At 43.2% G+C, this 19,876-nt stretch overlaps 1 protein-coding gene across 7 annotated transcripts in view; it reads right to left on the minus strand.

The window, feature by feature from the left end:
• Window positions 1-4,045: 4,045 nt before the first annotated feature.
• The window catches only part of lig3 (ligase III, DNA, ATP-dependent), a 65,458-nt gene continuing 49,627 nt past the window's right edge, over window positions 4,046-19,876 (minus strand). For 5 of the 7 annotated variants that reach the window (XM_078548444.1, XM_078548438.1, XM_078548441.1 and 2 more), the window contains exons 20-21: window positions 19,074-19,151; window positions 4,046-4,856 (exon numbers count right to left, since the gene is read on the minus strand). In XM_078548444.1, the coding sequence (XP_078404570.1) occupies window positions 4,623-4,856; window positions 19,074-19,151 (312 nt within the window). In that variant the 3' untranslated portion in view covers window positions 4,046-4,622. The remainder of the gene's footprint in view (window positions 4,857-19,073; window positions 19,152-19,876) is intronic. The other 2 variants (XM_078548445.1, XM_078548442.1) reach the window with 1 other exon arrangement.

The raw sequence follows: 19,876 nt of genomic DNA on the forward strand, positions 1-19,876 counted from the left end.
TAGCTGTGGCCTAACCAGCGTTTTATACAGTTCCAGCATAACCTCCCTGCTCTTATATTCTATGCCTCGGCTAATAAAGGCAAGTATCCCGTATACCTTCTTAACCACCTTATCTACCTGTCCCGCTACCTTAAGGGACAGGTGGACATGCACACCAAGGTCCCTCTGATCCTCGGTACTTCCCAGGGTCCTACCATTCATCGTGTACTCCCGTGCCTGGTTTGTCCTGACCAAGTGCATCACCTCACACTTATTTGGATTAAATTCCATTTGCCACTGATCAGCCTATCTGACCAGCCTGTCTCTATCCTCCTGTAATCGAAGGCTATCTTCCTCACTATTTACCACCCCACCAATTTTCGTGTCATCCGCGAACTTACTGATCAACCCTCCTACATTCAAGTCTAAATCGTTTATTTATACCACAAACAGCAAGGGACCCAACACCGATCCCTGTGGAACTCCACTGGACACAGGCACCCAGTCACAAAAACACCCCTCGACCATCACCCTCTGCTTCCTGCCACGCAGCCAATTCTGGATCCAATTTGCCAAATTGCCTTGGATCCCATGGGTTCTTACCTTCATTATCAGTCTCCCATGCGGGACCTTATCAAAAGCCTTGCTGAAGTCCAAGTAGACTACATCAAATGCATTGCCCTCATCTACACACCTCTTCGAAAAATTCAGTCAAATTGGTCAGACATGACCTCCCCTTAACAAAACCATGCTGACTGTCCTTGATTAATCCCTGCCTCTCCAAGTGTAGATTAATTCTGTCCCTCAGAATTGTTTCCAATAGTTTCTCCACCACTGAGGTTAGGCTGACTGGCCTATAGTTCCCTGCTTTATCCCTTCCTCCCTCCTTGAATGATGGCACCACATTGGCTGTCCAGTCCTCTGACACCTCTCCTGTGGCCAGGGAGGTATTGAAAATTATTGCCAGCACCCCTGCTATCTCCTCCCTTGCTTCAGTCAACAGCCTGGGATACAATTCATCTGGGCCTGGAGATTTATCTTTTAAGCCTGCCAGGCCACTTAGAACCTCCTCCCTTTCTATGCTAATTTCTTTAATTATATCACAGTCCTTCTGCCTGATTTCCATAACCACGTCGTCTCTCTCACTTGTGAACACCAACACAAAGTATTCATTTAGAATCCTACCAACGTCTTCCGGCTCCACATACAAATTACCACAATGGTCCTTAATGAACCCTACTTTTTCCCTAGTTATCCTCTTACTCTTAATGTGCTTTTAAAATAACTTTGGATTTTCCTTTATTTTACCTGCCAATTTTTTTTCATGCCTGCTTTTTGCTCTCCTAATTTCCTTTTTAAGCTCCGCCCTACACATTCTATACTCCTCTAGGGCTTCCGCTGTTTTGAGCCCTCGGTCTCTGCTGTAAGCCTCTTCCTTTTGCTCTTTATCCAATCCTGTATATCCCTTGACATCCAGGGTTCGCTGGATTTGTTGGTCCCACCCTTTGTCTTTACTGGAATATGTTGGCCCTGTACTCTCCTTATTTCTTTCTTGAATGAGTCCCACTGCTCTGACGCAGGTTTACCTAAAAGTAGCTGCTCCCAATCCATTCTGGCCAAATCACATCTGATCTTATTAAAATTGGCCTTCCCCCAATTTAGAACTCTGATTTATGGCCCATCCCTATCCTTTTCCATAACAACCTTGAATCCAACGGAGTAATGATCACTATCTGCAAAATGCTCCCCCACTGATACCTCTACCACTTGCCTGACTTCATTCTCTAAAATTAAGTCCAGGACCTCCCCTTCTCTTGTAGGACCTTCTACGTACTGGCTTAAAAAGCTCTCCTGGATGCATTTTAAGAATTCCACTCCCTCTAAACCTATCACACTATGACTAACCCAGTTAATGTTGGGGAAATTGAAATCCCCTGCTATTACTACCCTTTGACATATTGCCAAAGCATGATGGTGTGTGACACAGAAGAACTTGCAATTGGTGATGTTCCCACATGGCTGCTGCCCTTACTTTACTAGGTGGTAGAGGTCACGAGTTTGAAAGGTGCTGTGGTGAGTTGCTGCAGTGCATCTTGTAGATGCTACACACTGCTGCCACTGTGCGCTGGTAGCAAAGGGAATGAATGTTTAAGGTGGTGGACAGAATTCCATGGGCCAATTAACAACAATTTGTAGTTAAAGTGTGCCTTTAATATAATAAAATTTTAGAAGTGATATCAAATAAGATTGGCCATCAAGCCACATAAGGAGATATTAGGGCAAATTACCAAACTTTGGTCAGAGCATCTTAAAGGAGATAAGAGAAGTAGAGGTAGCGAGGTGGAGAGATTTAGGGACATATTTCTAGAGCTTAGGGCCTTGGCAGTTGGAGGCACACTGCCAGTATTGGAGCAATTAAAACGAGGAACACTCAAGGGGCCAGAAATGGAGGAGTGGAGACATCTTTCGGGGCTGAGAGGAGGTGAGGGATGGGGGGCAGGGGGAGGTGGATGGGGTGATGGTGGGAGTGCTACAAGGCTGGACACAATTACAGGAATGTAGGGAGAAACAAAGCCACAGGCATTTCAAAAGATTGAAAATTTTAAAATTGATTGCTAAATTGGGAGTCAATATGGGTCAGTAAGCAAAGGAGGCATGGGGGAAAACAAGGCTTGATGCGAATTGTGACAAGGGCAGCAGAATTTTGAATGACCTCAAGTTTGTGGAAGGTAGAAGTAGAGACACCAGCCAGGAGTGTGTCAAAATAGTCAAGCCTAAAGCTAAAAAAAGGCATTATGAAGGTTTCAACAGCAGATAAGCTGAGGCAACGGCTAGTCTAGCAACGTTACAGAAGGGGAAAGAGGCAATCTTAGTGATGATGGGGATATAGTGATGATATAGTAGGGAGCTCATTTCACGGTCAACTATAACTCCGAGGTTGAGAACAGACTGGTTCAGTCTCAGGCAGCTGACAGGGAGAGGGATGGAGAAGGTGGAAATGGAATGGATTTTGTGGTAGGGACCAAAGATAATGGCTTTTGTCTTCCCAATATTTAATTGGAGGAAACTTATTTAACAAAACTGGATTTCAGACAAGCAGTTTGCCAATTTAGACAGTCAGGGAGTGGAAAATGCCAGTGGTGAGGTACTTAAAAAGTAGGCTATTTACTGTGGCAGCACCAATTGTTTACAACATACTGATCCTCAGGACAACCCAGGTACTGGTAAAAAGCAAATACATGAAGTCTTAAGAGTCTAAAACAAAATACATTTTGCATTTTTCAAAGTTAGTCAGTAAACACAAATGTCACCACTGGGGCACATGATGGATTCTTGCAGAGAAACCTTTGTCAGGTGAGAAGAAATTTGGGAAGTCTGCCCTAAACTCCAAATGATTTCTCCCTCCCCCCTCTTATTTAGAGTCTTATTAACATTATTGCAAATTGAGCTACACTGGGTACTTGTCAAGCTACAAGATGAGAAGCGTGAGGGGTTGGGAAGGAAATGACCTTAGGTGAAGAGAAGAGCAGGTTAAAATAAGCAATCTATCTGTAGTGATTTAAGGAGATCCCCAGTGGATTATGCAACCTAGAGTATGGTTGCAGAAATCCAACGGCAATCTAAGCCCTTGTCTGTCCAATTGAGTGCATAAGCTGGTCTTGGGTTGGGAAAAAAAATTCAAAGAGGAAGTGGAGAAATTACTTACCCCTCCCTAATTTGCCCTTTTGTTCCTTGCAAGCACCAACTCACACCAGGGTATGGTTCCACAGTGTCTTGTCCTAGTGCTCATTCTCCAGGGTACTTCACTGTGAGGCAGATGAGACATCACAACCAAATCTTTATATAACACCCACAGGGGTTAGAGGAGGGTGATCAGGAACAGGATGAACCCAGGCCCAGTAATGTTGAGGCCATCTATGATAACCCCAGCTGCCTGACTGAGATCAGCCAATGCAGTACAGCCCAAAGAATCAAGCTATACGGCTAAGAACAACACCAAGCCATCCACTGGACCATCAGGCCGAGAAGAGGAAAATATTCCTTTTGTAAAGTTTTACCTGAATCCTTGTCTTTAAGTAAACCTTGTCCCATGCTTTATTATTTAATTTATGCTCAGAATCAAACGGTCAGATTATATACAAATGCATTTGTATTTTCAAAAGTCATTCCAAATTGATGTACTTTAAGGATACTGTAGAATTCAACCACAAATAAAAAGAATACAGCATTTGTTAGTGTAGAAAGTCTCGGCGACTCCAGGTTAAAACACTAACCAATGCGCTTCAAGAAGCTGTCTTTCATATTTTTTTCTGTAAGATAGTGCCCCCATAAGGACTGTGGATTGCAATGCACATTCCATGGCCTCGAATACAGAGAGATACAGCACCATAGTACAGTAATCATCAATACGTGTCACAAAAAAGGAGTGGTAAAGAAAGTGAAGACACTTGCAGCACCTCTTTGCTTCAGTCTTCCTACTAGGCAAGTCTACAAATGTATACATGATACCAAGCACAGGATTCCAATGTGACAATATCGTTCATTCCCGATGACACAGAAGTCTTGATTTCAAAGTACTTAAATCTCGAATTCGAGATCTTTACCCTTTTCTTTTGAGCCGTTATGCTAAAGAGTGAAATCTATCAGCACGGAGGAACCAGCCTTCTTTTCTTGATGCACTCCCAGATCCAATTCACAGAGACACATTTAGCACATGTATTCTCCTTCATGTCACCAACCACATGTGTTGCTGTAGCCAGGTCATATTCTGCAACCAGGTCACCATCGTATGCAATGAAGTACCGGCGGACTCTACTGAAGTCTTGCACTGATGCAGGCAAATAAAGCTTCACTCCTGTAAATATGTTCAGCAGCGTCTGAGGAAAGATGATATTTTGTGAATATGAGAGCTTGCTCAATTTTCGGAAGCCTTTGAACAACTCCTGCCCTAGTTTCAAATATCTACCATCAATTACAAAATTTAGCATCTAGCTCAACTTCAGACCAGCAATTACCACCTGGGAGGTTCCAGAGGATGAGAGAGTGGTAAATGTGACACCCTTATGCAAGGAAGGGTGCAAGGACAGTCCCCGGCAACTACAGCCAGTTAGTTTAATGTCAATTGTGGGTAAGGTTTTAAAATCATGGGGGGGGGAAAAGAGATCAACAGGCCCTTGAAGAGGTTTGAGTTAATTAAGGAGAGCCAGCACAGATTTGGAAAAGACAGACTGTGCTCAACTAATACAGTTGACTTTTTTGATGAAGTAACAAGGAAGGTTGGTGAAGGGAATGCAATGAATGTTGTCAAACACATTCCTCAAATCCATAAAGACAAAGTACCACTAAAAGGCTGGTTAACAAAACTGAGACATATCGAATAGGAATGAACTTGGATAATAAATAGCTAAGGACAGAAAACAGCAACTTGTGGTAAATGGTTATTTTTCAGGCTGGAGGATGGTAAACAGTGGGAATTTAATACAGAGATGTGTGAGGTGATGCATTTGGCAGAAGGGATAGGGAGAGGCAATATAGACTTAATGGCAGTTATAAAGATTGTGCAAGGACAAGGGAATCTTGGGGTGCATGCCCATGGAGCTTTGAAGATGGCAGGAGAGAGTGGTTAGCAAATGTAATTCAACAAGTAGAACTGAGTTTATAACATAAGTCTTTGAAAATTATAGTGCTAAGTTAATATGGCTTGCTTTGCTTACTACTTTTTACATACAATAATTTTTTTTGTATAAAAACAAGAAATCTTGTGGCATAGTTCTGTCAGTTAATCACAGGGTATTCGGATTTCTCTTTAAACGTTAACGGTTCCTAACAGGAATATAACACGGGATCTTGAGCTTCATAAGTAGAGGCATTGCATAGGGAAATTATATTGAACTTTTATAAAGTTCTGGTCAGGCATAACTGGAGTATTGCATCCAGTTCTGGTCACCACACTTGAGGAAGGATGTGAAGGTCCTTGAGAGGGTATAGAGGAGATTTACCAGAATGCTTCCAGGAATGAGGGATTTTAGCTACAAAGGTTAGGTGGAAAAAAATGGGGCTGTTCTTTTTGGAGCAGAGGAGGTTGAGGGGAGATGTCATAGAGGTGTCTAAGATTATGACAAGTTTGGATAACAGATGCAGGGGGAATGTGAGGAAGAACATTTTTTAACACAGCGATTGTGAATGACCTGGTACTCGCTGCCCATGAGGATGGTTGAAGTGGAGGCATTGAATGATTTCAAAAGGAAATTGGATGAGCACTTGAAGGAAATAAACTTGCAGGGATAAAGTGAAAAAATCGGAGTGACTGCATTGCTTGACAGAGAGCTGGTATAGACCCAATAGGCCGAATGGCCGCGTTTGTTGCTGTAAATGAGTAGGTGACTCTTAAGTCAATCCAAAGCGTTAATCTCGGTCTACTTCTTATTCATCATTTTAATATCTACAAGGCTCCTTAGTTTTATTGAATGACAGTGAGCAAAGCAAAGCTGCATTTTTTCCTGACCAGTGAATGTCAAATTATCTTTGATAACTAGCTTAACAAAAAGACAGTATATAAAACATTTATAAGATCATAAAATCCAACATTCATGTTTAAAATGTAGTATCTACACATATTCTCTCCACACTATAAAACTATGAATCTTATTATGGCTCAGTATTTTAAAAACACAGTTATGGACACAAAGTAGAGAGAAGAGAAAAGCTCATGTACAACTTTTAAACTGCTAAAGACAGAAAAGTTTCTGCAAGGGTTGAATTAATGGTATTCCGATACTTTTTGTGTTTGATATAAGTATAAATTCATCACTTGAGCCAAGTGTTTCCATTCCAAGTTACCTAGAATTTCACAATAGTTAAGTCGCTACTTGCCAGTTGAGAAAACACAGGCCTTATACAAATCCCTCTTGCTTAGGGATTCCCCCACCATCCCTCAACTGTGTGTCTGGGGTTACTGCTGGAGTTTAACCAGTTAAAACGGTTTTAACATGCTAGATTTGGTAAGCTGCCTGCACATTCAGTTAAGATCAACTCATAGTATTGGCTGTAGGTTTATCTGGAACTGAATGGGAAGACGTTCAGCTGCCAGTGCCAAAATATTTGGACTACCATTGTGACGAGTGTTCTGAAGCTGGTAAAGGATCGATGCCAGGGCACCTTCAGCAATATCAAGAATGACAAACATTTTTACTGAAGAGTCTCTTGTGTCAGGATTCTTCTGTTAATGCAGACCCCAATGAGACACACCTTTGAAAGATGTGTGTGTGTGTTTGGCCTTTAACTTGTGTAATACTTGATAACGATCGACATGTGATCTTACCACTGACCTGTACTGGCATGTGCCCCAAGCCTTCAGTCGCACCTTCGAGATGGACTGACAGTATTTCTTTCACCTTTTGTCTTTCTATTTTGCTCTCAATAATAAGAACATATTTTAAATGGGTGTTCTTGAAAAATCCAAGGCAAATTTAGCAGGCTGTGGTTTAGACAACAAGCGTTTTACTTTTGAGTATGCCCATCGGCAAACATGGATAAGTAATTGCATTTTGCACAGTGTTTTAAAGCCTTTAGCAGAAACTGATGTTGGTAAATTATCCCAACTAAGGAATTCTACACATTGTTTTAATACAAACAATAGTAAGTGAAGGTCAGAGGTAGCAGCATACTGGGGTAACAAGTCAATAGCTGCAAACTCTCTGTGCTGATTACTGATTCCAATCTTGTGCCATGGGGCCTTATGGCTATGTGAGGTTACTTGTCTGTTCTGCCACCTTTATGGTTTCCTTTGTTTAACAATGTGTTGGATTAATGCCAGAGAATCTAAACAGGGAGCAGCGCATTACTGAATACACACCTAAAAGGTTTGCTGTTTAATTTCCATCTTTTATCATTTAATGTTTTTGATGCTCACTATGCTCGATCACCGACAGCTCAAACCTCAGGATTGAGCGCTGCCAAGGCAAACGGAGTGCGGCTGAGGTGTCCGGGTGAAGACTTAGGGTTTGGTGAGAGGGAGAGTGGAAAGGAGGTGTTTGTTTCCTTTTTCTATCTTTCTCACCCCATAGGAATTGGTTCTTGCTCTGCTTCAGAAAAATCTGATATATGAGTATTTGGTAAAGTGGGTAAATTCTAGTCTATCCCTGAGGTTTAAAATAGTACACAAATTAGTGGTAAAGTCAATAAAATATATAAAAAGCAACATAAATAATATAATTAGGTAGCTAGTTAAAACACATTAAGGATGGCAGGACAGTTTATGTGTCAATGCTGCAGCATGTGGGAGCTCCTCGATAACATTGTGATCCAGGGCAAACACATCTGCAGCAAGTGTTTGCGGCTTGAGGAACTTTGGCTTAGAGTCATTTAGCTGGAGGCTGAGCTGCAGACTCTGCAACACATCAGGGGGAGGGAAAGTTACCTGGATGCTTTGTACCAAAAGCAGTCACACTCCTTAGGACAGAGTCGTCTGATTTGGTCAGTGGTCAGGGACAAGAGGGTGTGACTGCGAGCGAGGCAGGTAGGGGACCCAAAGCGCAAGAGTGCAGGAGTGTGCACCTCTGCAATTGTCCAATAGTTTTGAGGTTCTCTCAGCTTGTGTGAATGAGAGTGGGGGCTGCAGGGTGGATGAGCAAACTGACCATGTCACCGTGGTATGGGAAGTCATTCAAATGGGGGGAGCAAAAAGGAATGTAATGGTAGTAGGGGGATAGTATAGTGATGGGGATTGACACTGTTCCCTGCAGCAAAGAGCAAAAGTCCAGATGGCTTTGTTGCCTGCCCGGTGCCAGGGTTCAGGGCATCTGCTTAGGGCTGGGGAAGAACTTGCAGTGGGAGGGGGAGGATCCAGTTGTCATGGTCCATGTAGGTACCAATGACATAGGTATAACTAGGAAAGAGGTTCTGCGTAGCGACTATGAGGAGCTAAGCACTAAATTGAAAAGCAGAACCTCAAAGGTTATAATCTCTGAATTATTACCTGAGCCGCCTGCAAATTGGCATAGGGTACATAAAATTACAGAGGTGAATACGTGTCTCAAAGACTGGTATGGGAGAAGTGGGTTACGGTTTGTGGGGTACTGGCACCAGTACTGGGGAAAGTGAGGGCTGTACTGTTGGGACAGTCTGCACCTGAACTGGGCTAGGACCAGTGTTCTTGCGAACTTCATAACTAGGGAAATAGAGAGGGTTTTAAACTAAATAGTTGGGGTAAGGGAACAAATGTGGAAAGATGTGGTATATCAAAGAGTAGAGACAAGGTAAGAGAGGAAAATAGTAATATGGAAAATGAGGGTTGAAGAATAACAGGAAGGGAGAGAGAGAAAAGACAGCTAAAGGCTCTGTTTATGAATGTGCATAGCATTCATAACAAAGTAAACAAATTGATAGCGCACACTGAAGTAAATGACTATGATCTGATAGCCATTACGGGGACGTGGCTGCAAGATGACAGGGATTGGGTCCTGAATATTAAGGCGTATACCACCTTCAAGAAGAATAGGAAGCTAGGTAAAGGTGGAGGGGTAACACTGTTAACCAAGGATGGCATTTGTGCAATAGTTAGAGGTGACATTGGTTCAGGAGTTCAGGTTGGAGAATCGGTTTGAGTGGAAATGAGGAATTGTAGGGAAAAGAAGTCACTAGTGGGAGTAGTCTACAGGTGCCCTAACAGTACCACAATGTAGGACAAAGTATGCAAGAAGAAATATTGGATGCTTGTAATAAGGGACGGTAATAATCATGGGTGATTTTAATCAACATATAAACTGGAAAAATAAGATTGGCAGTAGTAGCCGGAATGAAGAGTTCATAGAATGCTTTTAAGATAGTTTCTTAGAGCACACGTTCTGGAACCAACCACAGAGCAGGTTATATTAGACTTGGTATTGTATAATGTGACAGGATTAATTAATGACCTCAGGGTAAAGGCACCCCTAGGTAGCAGCGACCATATAATGATTGAATTTTACATCCAGGTTGAAAGGGAGAAGAGTGGGTCTAAGGCTAGTATCTTAAGCTTAAATAAGGGCAACAATGTAGGCATGAAAGCTGAGCTAGCTGGAATGAACAGGGATACTAGGCTAGGGGATAGATCAATAGAGAAGCAGTGGCAGACATTTAAGAGGATATTTCAGAATATTCAGAATAAGTATATTCCTACTATAAAAGAAAAATTCTAAAGGGAGGACACACCATCCATGGTTAACTAAAGAAGTTAGTGAAAGCATCAAACTTAAGGAAAAGGCATATAACTGCGCAAAGATGAGTGGCAGGTCAGATGATTGGTCAGAATATAAAGAGCAGCAGAGAATGACTAAAAGGTTAATCAGGAGAAAGAAATTACAGTATGAGAGGAAGCTAGCTGCAAATGTAAAAATGGATAGCAAGAGTTTCTACAGGTATTTAAACAGGAAAAAGGTAGGTAAAGTGAGTGTTGGTCTTCTAGAGTGAGAATGGGGAGTTAATAGTAGATAATAAGGAAATTGCAGATGAAATAGAGCAAATATTTTGCTTCTGTCTTCACTAGGGTGAAGACACAAGGATAGAGGACACTAGGCCATACAAAAAACATTCCAGTAATAGCTGGAAATCAGGAGGTAGAGGGGAGAGAGAAACTTAGTGAAATTACAATTACTAGGGAAGCAATGCTGAGCAAACTGATGGAGCTGCGGGCTGACAAGTCTCTGGGTCCAGATGGGCTTCATTCTAGAGTCTTAAAAAAGAAAGAAGTGACTAATGAGGTAGTAGATGTGCTGGTGTTAATTTTCCAAAATTCCCTAGAGTCTGGAAAGGTTCCATCAGACTAGAAAGTAGCAAATATAACCTCTCTATTCAAGAAGGGAGGGAGGCAGAAAACAAGAAACTATAGGCCAGTTAGCTTGGCGTCTGTCATGGGGATGGTGTTAAAGTCGATCATTAAAGAGGTTATAGCTGGACACTTAGAAAAGTTCAAGGTAATCGGGAAAAGTCAACATGGTTTTGTGAAAGGGAAATCATGTTTAACCAATTTATTAGAGTACTTTAAAGGAGTAATACGTGTGGTGGTTAAAGGAGAGCCTGTAGATGTACTGTACTTGGATTTCCAGAAGGCATTTGATAAGGGGGAAGTGATGGCGTAATGGTATTGTCGCTGGACTAGTAATCTAGAGACCCAGGGTAATGCTCTGGGGACCTGGGTTCGAATCCTGCAACGGCAGATGGTGGAATTTGAATTCAATTTTAAAAATCTGGAATTTAAAGTCTAATGATGACCATGAAGCCATTGTCGATTGTTGTTAAAACCCATCTGGTTCACTAATGTCCTTTCGGGAAGGAAATCTGTCATCCTTGCCTGGTCTGGCCTACATGTGACTTCAGACCCACAGCAATGTGGTTGACTCTTAAATGCCCTCTGTCGTAAAAACCAATCAGTTGTAACAGGCTGCTACAAAGTCACAAAAAAAGGAATGAAACTGGACGGACCACCCGGCATCGACCTAGGCACCGGAAACGACAATGGCAATCGCAGCCCTGTCGACCCTGCAAAGTCCTCCTTACTAACATCTGGGGCTAGTGCCAACATTGGGGGAACTGTCTCACAGACAAGTCAAGCAAAAGCCTGACATTGTCATCCTCACGGAGTCATACCTTACAGATAATGTCCCAGACACCACTATCACCATCCCAGCAGAGGTGGTGGCACAGTCGTTTACAGTTGGGAGGGAGTTGCCCTGGGAGTCCTCAACACCGACACCGGACCCCATGAAGTCTCATGGCATCAGGTCAAACATGGGCAAGGAAACATCCTTCTGATTGCCACGTACCACCTTCCCTCAGCTGATGAATCAGTGCTCCTCCATGTTGAACATCACTTGGAGGAAGCACTGAGGGCGCAGAATGTACTCTAGGTGGGGGACTTCAATGTCCATCACCAAGAGCGGCTCGGTAGTATCACTACTGACCGAGCTGGCCAAGTCCTAAATGGCATAGCTGCTAGACTGGGCCTGCAGCAGGTGGTGAGGAAACCAACAAGAAGGAAAAACATACTTGACCTCATCCTCACCAACCTGCCTCCCATGACAGTACTGGTAGGAGTGACCACCGCACAGTCATTGTGGAGCCTTCACATTGAGGATACCCTTCATCGCGTTGCGTGGCACTACCACCGTGCTAAATGGGATAGATTTCAAACAGATCTAGCAACTCAGGCTTGGGTATCCATGAGGCACTGTGGGCCATCAGCAGCAGCAGGACTGTACTCGGACACAATCTGTAACCTCATGGCCCGGCATATCCCCCACTCTACCATTACCATCAAGTCAGGGGATCAACCCTGGTTCAATGAAGAGCGCAGAAGGGCATGCCAGGAGCAGCACCAGGTATACCTAAAAATGAGGTGTCAACCTTGTGAAGCAATAACCCAGGACTATTTGTGTGCCAAACAGCATAAGCAGCAAGTGATACAGCTAAGCGATCCCACAACCAACGGATCAGATCTAAGCTCTGCAGACCTACCACATCCAGTCATGAATGGTGGTGGACAATTAAACAACTCACAGGAGGAGGAGGCTCCACAGATATCCCCTTCCTCAAAGATGGAGGAGCCCAACACAACAGTGTAAAAGATAAAGCTAAAGCATTCGCAACAATCTTCAGTCAGAAGTGCCAAGTGGATGATCCATCTCGGCCTCCTCCGGAGGTCTCCAGCATCACAGATGCCAGTCTTCAGCCAATTCAATTCACTCCATGTGATATCAAGAAACGGCAAAGGCACTGGATACTGCAAAGGCTATGAGCCCTGACAATATTCCGGCAATAGAACTGAAGACTTGTGCTCCAGAACTTGCCGCGCCCCCAGCCAAGCTATTCCAGTACAGCTACAACACTGGCATCTACCCGGCTATGTGGAAAATTGCCCAGGTGTGTCCTTACACAAAAAGCAGGACAAATCCAACCCAGCCATTTACCGCCCCATCAGTCTACTCGCCATCATCAGTAAAGTAATGGAAGGGGTCATCAACAGTGCTATCAAGCAGCACTTGCTTAGCAATAACCTGCTCACTGATGCCCACTTTGGGTTCCGCCAGGATCACTCAGCTCCTGACCTCATTACAGCCTTGGTTCAAACATGGACAAAAGAGCTGAACATCCAAGGTGAGGTCTGGAATCAGTGGGAATCAGGGGGAAAACTCTCCGCTGGTTGGAATCACACCTAGCACAAAGGAAGATGGTTGTGGTTATTGGAGGAGAGTCATCTCAGCTCCAGGACATCAATGCAGGAGCTCCTCAGAGTAGTGCCTTAGGCACAACCATCTTCAGCTGCTTCATCAATGACCTTTCTTCCATCATAATATCAGAAGTGGGGGTGTTTCGCTGATGATTGCACAATGTTCAGCACCATTCGCTACTCCTCAGATACTGAAGCTGTCCATGTCTAAATGCAGCAAGACCTGGACAATATCCAGGCTTGGGCTGACGAGTGGCAAGTAACATTCGCGCCACACAAGTGTCAGGCAATGACCATCTCCAACAAGAGAGAATAGAACCATCGCCCCTTGATGTTCAATGGCATTACCATCATTGAATCCCCAACTATCAACATCCTAGGGGGTTACCATTGACCAGAAACTGAACTGGACTAGCCATATAAATACTGTGGCTACAAGAGCAGGTCAGAGGCTAGGAATCCTGCAACGAATAACTCACCTCCTGACTCCTAAAAGCCTGTCCACCATATACAAGGCACAAGTCGGGAATGTGATTGAATACTCCCCACTTGCCTGGATGAATGCAGCTCCCACAACACTCAAGAAGCTTGACAAACGTCCAGGACAAAGCAGCCCGCTTGATTGGCACCACATCCACAAACATTCACTCCCTCCACCACCGACGCGCAGTGCCAGCGGTGTGTACCATCCACAAGGTGCACTGCAGGAACTCACAAAGGCTCCTTAGACAGCACTTCCAAACCCATGACCACTACCACCTAGAAGGACAAGGGCGGCAGATAGATGGGAACACCACCATGTGGAGGTTCCCCAAGTAACTCACCATCCTGACTTGGAAATATATCGCCGTTCCTTCACTGTCGCTTGGTCAAAACCCTGGAATTCCCTTCCTAACAGCACTGTGGGTGCATCTACACCACATGGACTACAGCGGTTCAAGAAGGCAGCTCACCACCACCCTCTCAAGGACAACTATGGATGGACAATAAATGCTGGCCCAGCCAGTGAAGCCCACATCTCATGAATGAATCAGATGCCACATCAAAAGATTACTGCGGAAAATAAAAGCTCATGATGTATGGGGTAGTGTATTAGCATGGATAGAAGATTGACTGTCAGAAAACAGTGTATCCATAAATGGGTCTTTGTCTGATTGGCAGATGTGACGAGTGGAGTCCCGCAGGGGCCACAACTTGTTACAATTTACATCAATGACTTAGATGAGGGGAGTGAAGGCATGGCAGCTAAATTTGCAGACAACACAAAGACAGGTAGGAAAGTATGTTATGAAGACATAAGGAGTTTACAGATGGATATAGAGAAGTTAAATTGAGTGAGCAAAAATCTGGCAGATGGAGTACAATATAACAAAATGTGAAGTTGCTCACTTTGGTAGGAAGAATAAAAAAGCAGACTATTACTTGAATGGAGAATGACTGCAGAATTCTGAGGTGCAAAGAGATTCAGATGTTCTAGTGCAGGAGTCACAAAAAGTTAGTATGCAGGTACAGCATGTAATCAAGAAGGCTAATGGAATGCTATCCTTTATTACAAGATGAATTGGACATGAAAGTAAGGATGTTATGCTTCCATTATACAGGACATTGGTAAGACTGCATCTCGAACACTGGTGTGCAGTTTTGGTCTCCTTATTTAAGGAAGGATATAATTGCATTGGAGGCAGTTCAGGGGAGGTTTACTAGATTAATACTTGGAATAAGTGGGTTGTCTTAGGAGGATAGGTTGGACAGGCTGGGCTTATTTCCATTAGAGTTTAGAAGAACGAGGGGTGATTTGACTGAAGTTTATAAGATCCTAACCGGTCTTGATAAGGATGTTACCTCTTGTGGGCGAGTCCAGAACAAGGAGGCACTGTTTTAAAATTAGGGGTCGCCCTTATAGGACAGAGATGAGGAGAATTTTTTTTCTCGGAGAGGGTTATGCGACTTTGGAATTCCCTACCACAGAAGGCAGTGGAGCTGGAGTCACTGAATATTTTTAAGGCAGAAGTAGATAGATTCTTGTTTGGCAAGGGAATCAAAGGTCATCAGGGGTAGGTGGGAATGTGGAACTCAAAACACAAACAGATTGGCTATGATCTTATTGAATGGCGGAGCAGGCTTGAGGGACTGAATGGCCTACTTCTGCTCCTATTTTGTATGTTCGTAAGTTATGTTACAACTGAGAGTATGTTTTGTGGCTGTGTCTTTAGATTTAGGCTAAATGAAGGGGATGATGTGATCTGTTCTGTTGTCTGCCTGACAGCAGGCTTGGGTGGTTTAACTGTTAAAAATCAAAGGAAGGTATAAATTGTTTTACTGAGAAGAAGGTGCAAGGTATTTACACTTGGAGACAATGGCAGCAGTGAGATGAGAGTGACTGCCCTTGACATCAAGGCCACATTTGACTGTGTGTGGCATCAAGGAGCCCTAGCAAAACTGGAGACAATGGGAATCAGGGGGAAAACTCTCCGGTGGTGGGAGTCATATCTAGCACAATGGAAGGTGGTTGTGGCTGTTGGAGGTCAGTTATCTCAGCTCCAGGACATTATTGCAGGAGTTCCTCAGGGTAGTGTCCTCAGCCCAACCACCTTCAGCTGCTTCATCAATGACCTTCCTTCCATCATAAGGAAGGAAGTGGGGATGTTCGTTGATGATTGCACAATGTTCAGCACCATTCACAACTCCTCAGATACTGAAGCAATCCATGTCCAAATGCAGCAAGACCTGGACAATATCCAGGCTTGGGCTGACGAGTGGCAAGTAACATTCACGCCACACAAGTGTCAGGCAATGACCATCTCCAACAAGAGAGAATAGAACCATCGCTCCTTGATGTTCAATGGCATTACCATCACTGAATCCCCAACTATCAACATTCTGGGGGTTACCGATGGCCAGAAACTGAACTGGACTAGCCATATAAATACTGTGGCTACAATAGCAGGTCAGAGGCTAGGAAACCTGCAATGAGTAACTCACCTCCTGATTCCTAAAAGCCTGTCCACCATCTACAAGGCACAAGTCGGGAGCGTGATGGAATACTCCCCACTTGCCTGGATGAGTGCAGTTCCCACAACACTCAAGAAGGTTGACACCACCCAGGACAAAGCAGCCCACTTGATTGGCACCACATCCACAAATATTCACTCCTTCCACCAGTGTCACACAGTAGCAGCAGTGTGTACCATCTACAAGATGCACTGCAGGAACTCACCAAGGCTCCTTAGACAGCGCCTTCCAAACTCACAACCACTACCATCTAGGAGGACAAGAGCATCCGATAGATGGGAACACCAGCACCAGGAAGTTCCCCTCCAAGTCACTCACCATTCTGACCTGGAAATATATCGCCATTCCTTCACTGTCACTGAGTCAAAATCTTGGAACTCCCTTCCTAACAGCACTGTGGATGTACCAAGACCACATGGACTGCATCGGTTCAAGAAGGCAGCTCACCACCACCTTCTCAAGGGCAACTAGCGATGTGCACTATATGCTGGCCCAGCCAGCGAAGCCCACATCCTGTGAATGCATATAAAAAAAAGCAGTCTCTGAATTTACAATGGTAGACTCTGAGTCTCCCACTGTCCTAGAAGGATGTTCTAGGTATCAAGTTGTAAACAGTTATGATGTGAACTGTCCATTTACTTTTAAGTTAAATGGGGAATTGCGGTCTAAAATACCTAATTAGCATTGCTACTGAATGCATGGTTAATGTTTCACATTGCCATGGGAGAAAGGGCAGAGGAAGTCATTTCCAAGATCAGGTTACAGACTTCGCTGCATTGGGTGATTAATGCAGACAGACAGCAGTTCTGTGTGGTCACAGAGAAAAGGCTGCTTGGCTTTGTGAGCTACCAGAGCCGGTTGTGGGAGGGAGATTGTCTCTAGCTGAAGAGGCGGATCCTGCAGTCTTCCACAGATTCTGGGAGATTTGTTTTGGCATGGCCGGGGATAGAAGAATCATCGGAACAACTCTATTGCTGGTGGCAGGTTTGAGAAACTCTCTGAAACATGAAGGAAGCACCTGGACATAGTCACTCACAGTTGCTAATTGGTGAAATGGGGATATGGGAACCCATTGGAAGCTGGGAACAACTGTGGACTGTTTGCTACAAGGACTGTACTTCTGTGGAATGAGATGTGTGATAAGGATAAAAGGGGAAGGTTCCTTTGTATCGTTTAAAGTACAAGTTGCATACAAAAAGAAAAGCATGTTTAGTAAGTTTCAGTCATTTGTTACAGTAAAAGTTTTAAAACATGACATCTTATCATGTCATTCTTTCAGCTATCAACTGGAAGTTCAAACCTTTTTTTAAAAATAAGTTACAGGTCTCTACAGGGATTGGAACAGTTATGTGAATTTATTTGGTAATACTTATAAGGTTTATTGGAGCTAATACACCCAAAGAGAAACTTGAGACCTTCCTCAGTTCTGCAGCACAAGGAGCACAGAATGCAATTTTTACAAGGTAAAATAACACAGAAATAGAACAGTGTATCTGGCATGCCTGTTACAACATCAAGAAAACATTTGTGTACTAAGCACATGAAGCAACCAAGCTGTTTTTGCAAGGCTTTATTTGCGCAGTGTAATAAGGATACTTAACAGAACATAAAGCGCTCAGTGATTTCTCAAAACCCAGCAAATGAGGAAGTACAATGCAAGTTCCTGAATATAGCTATTGCCACATAACTACCGTGACAAAAGTCAGAAGCTACTGCACCATGATCACTGCTGAGCAGTGAAATTGCAGTACACAGCAAGATCTTAATGTCCCAATGTGAACGGAGTCACAACTCCAGTTTGACTTAAACAATGCAAGGCTTAAAGAAGTGCTCCCATGAACAATTATACAATACTGTTTGTAGTAAATTACTTTATCTTAATGCCTTAAACGAGTAAAGGTTCAGGTTAATCCGTCCAGTCCAAAAAAGGTCCCAGGTGTAATTTCTAATTTCAGCCAGGTCTGGGCTACTTTTAGTTTTGGGACGGCAATGATCAGCCAAGGTTCCCACATCTGATCACTATCCAGTGTCCACTGCTGGACAGGGATTGTGAGATATCCTTTATAGTAAACGCTGACGGGTTATTCAACATCTAGGTTGACATGAAGAAAAGTATCTTGTGCAAGGTGCTAGAGCATTGTTAGTGGCTGTAGTACTCTCTCCCAGCAAGAGACAGCCAGAGACTTTAGAGAGAATGGAAAGAAGTTATATTTTAAAAAAAAACATAGTCATTGTTGATTGGCTGATCAGATGCTTGCAGCCAGGGGTGGTAATTACTACAGTGCTGTTTGGAAAGTTGCAGGACTGAAACTTCTTGAGCATTGATGCCTGCACGTGGCCAATTGGGGAAATCGGCCCTATAGATTTCAAAGCAGCAAAGGAGCAGGAAGTAGGCCATTCAGCCCCTCGAGCTTTCACTGAATGCCTGAACAAGCATGCTAAATTGGTACATTAAGTCGATCTACCTGCTTTGGTTCCAAATCCTCTTTTATCCTGGGCTTGCAAAAATCTATCGAACAACAATTTAGAGTGTTATGTATTGCTGCCTGCTACCTGAAGTGTTTCTTAAATTCGCTCCTGAATATCCTAACTCTGATTTTAAAGCCACATCCCCTTGTCCTTGACTCCTCCACCAGCAGAAAAAACGTTTCTTGTGATCAAACCTATCAATTCCTTTCAAAATGCTAAAAGCCTTGTAACTATAAGGGGAAGTGGATGCAAGGCATTGATGGAACCCACAGTGTAAGGATTGCTAAATGAAAAGCAGTATTACAGATGTTGTAAAATTTGTGCAGGACTTCTTCCTTAAAAATAATAATAAATAATAATAATAATAATAATAATAATAATAATAATAATAATAATAATAATAGAGTACCTGGTTAGAATAAGAAGGCAGAGATGGACTGGAAAGCAAAGTGCCATTACTCTTTTCGGTTATAGTTAATTTGATCTGCTGAGGGAAAAAACATAGGTCAAATTAAACAGGCACAAAAATATTTCCAGTTAACCTCTATAGGGATTCAGGGTTTATTTTAACGAGGTTTCATTTGGGTGTTGTGGCAACTGGTCATATGCTGATGTGGTAACTCGATGAGTAAACGTCAGGCCTTTCTTCCCCACCTGCTGAGGCCGTTAGATGAGATCGGCATTGTGGTACAGGGCAGCAGAGTAAAGTGTGGATCTTTTAAAAGAATTAGATAAATTAACTTAAGTTCCCACTTTGAATTATTTTATCAATACTGTGGTCAACACAGTACCATTATGGTTAATTGCTACTTTAAAGCTTCTCCTCTTGTTTCCACCAAGTTGCAAATACAACTTCTTCCAAAACACTTCTCTATTACTGGAGTGAAATTAAGGCTCATCACACTCTATCGCCTAATCTAATGCATTCTCTCTCAGGATCTGCAAACTGAGTAAGCTCCTTACCGTCTTTCTTCCTTCCAAGACTATGCTGTTTAAAAACCAGGCTAAGCATAATTCCAAACACTACTTTCAGCTCTGCTTTGTCTTACCGTATTTTATTCTTTCCGGCCTTGGTTTTGCAATTTAAAAATCATCTGCCAACAAAAGGACCTCAACAAACTCAAAATCCACTCAAAAGACAGCACTATTTTATCTTCCTTTCCAATTTTCTCCCCCCACCCCTTCCTCTCCGACCCCTTGCTGTCATACAAT

This window comes from Cetorhinus maximus, chromosome 9 (assembly GCF_964194155.1).
Source record: "Cetorhinus maximus chromosome 9, sCetMax3.hap1.1, whole genome shotgun sequence".
In the NCBI taxonomy this organism is placed as follows: domain Eukaryota; kingdom Metazoa; phylum Chordata; class Chondrichthyes; order Lamniformes; family Cetorhinidae; genus Cetorhinus; species Cetorhinus maximus.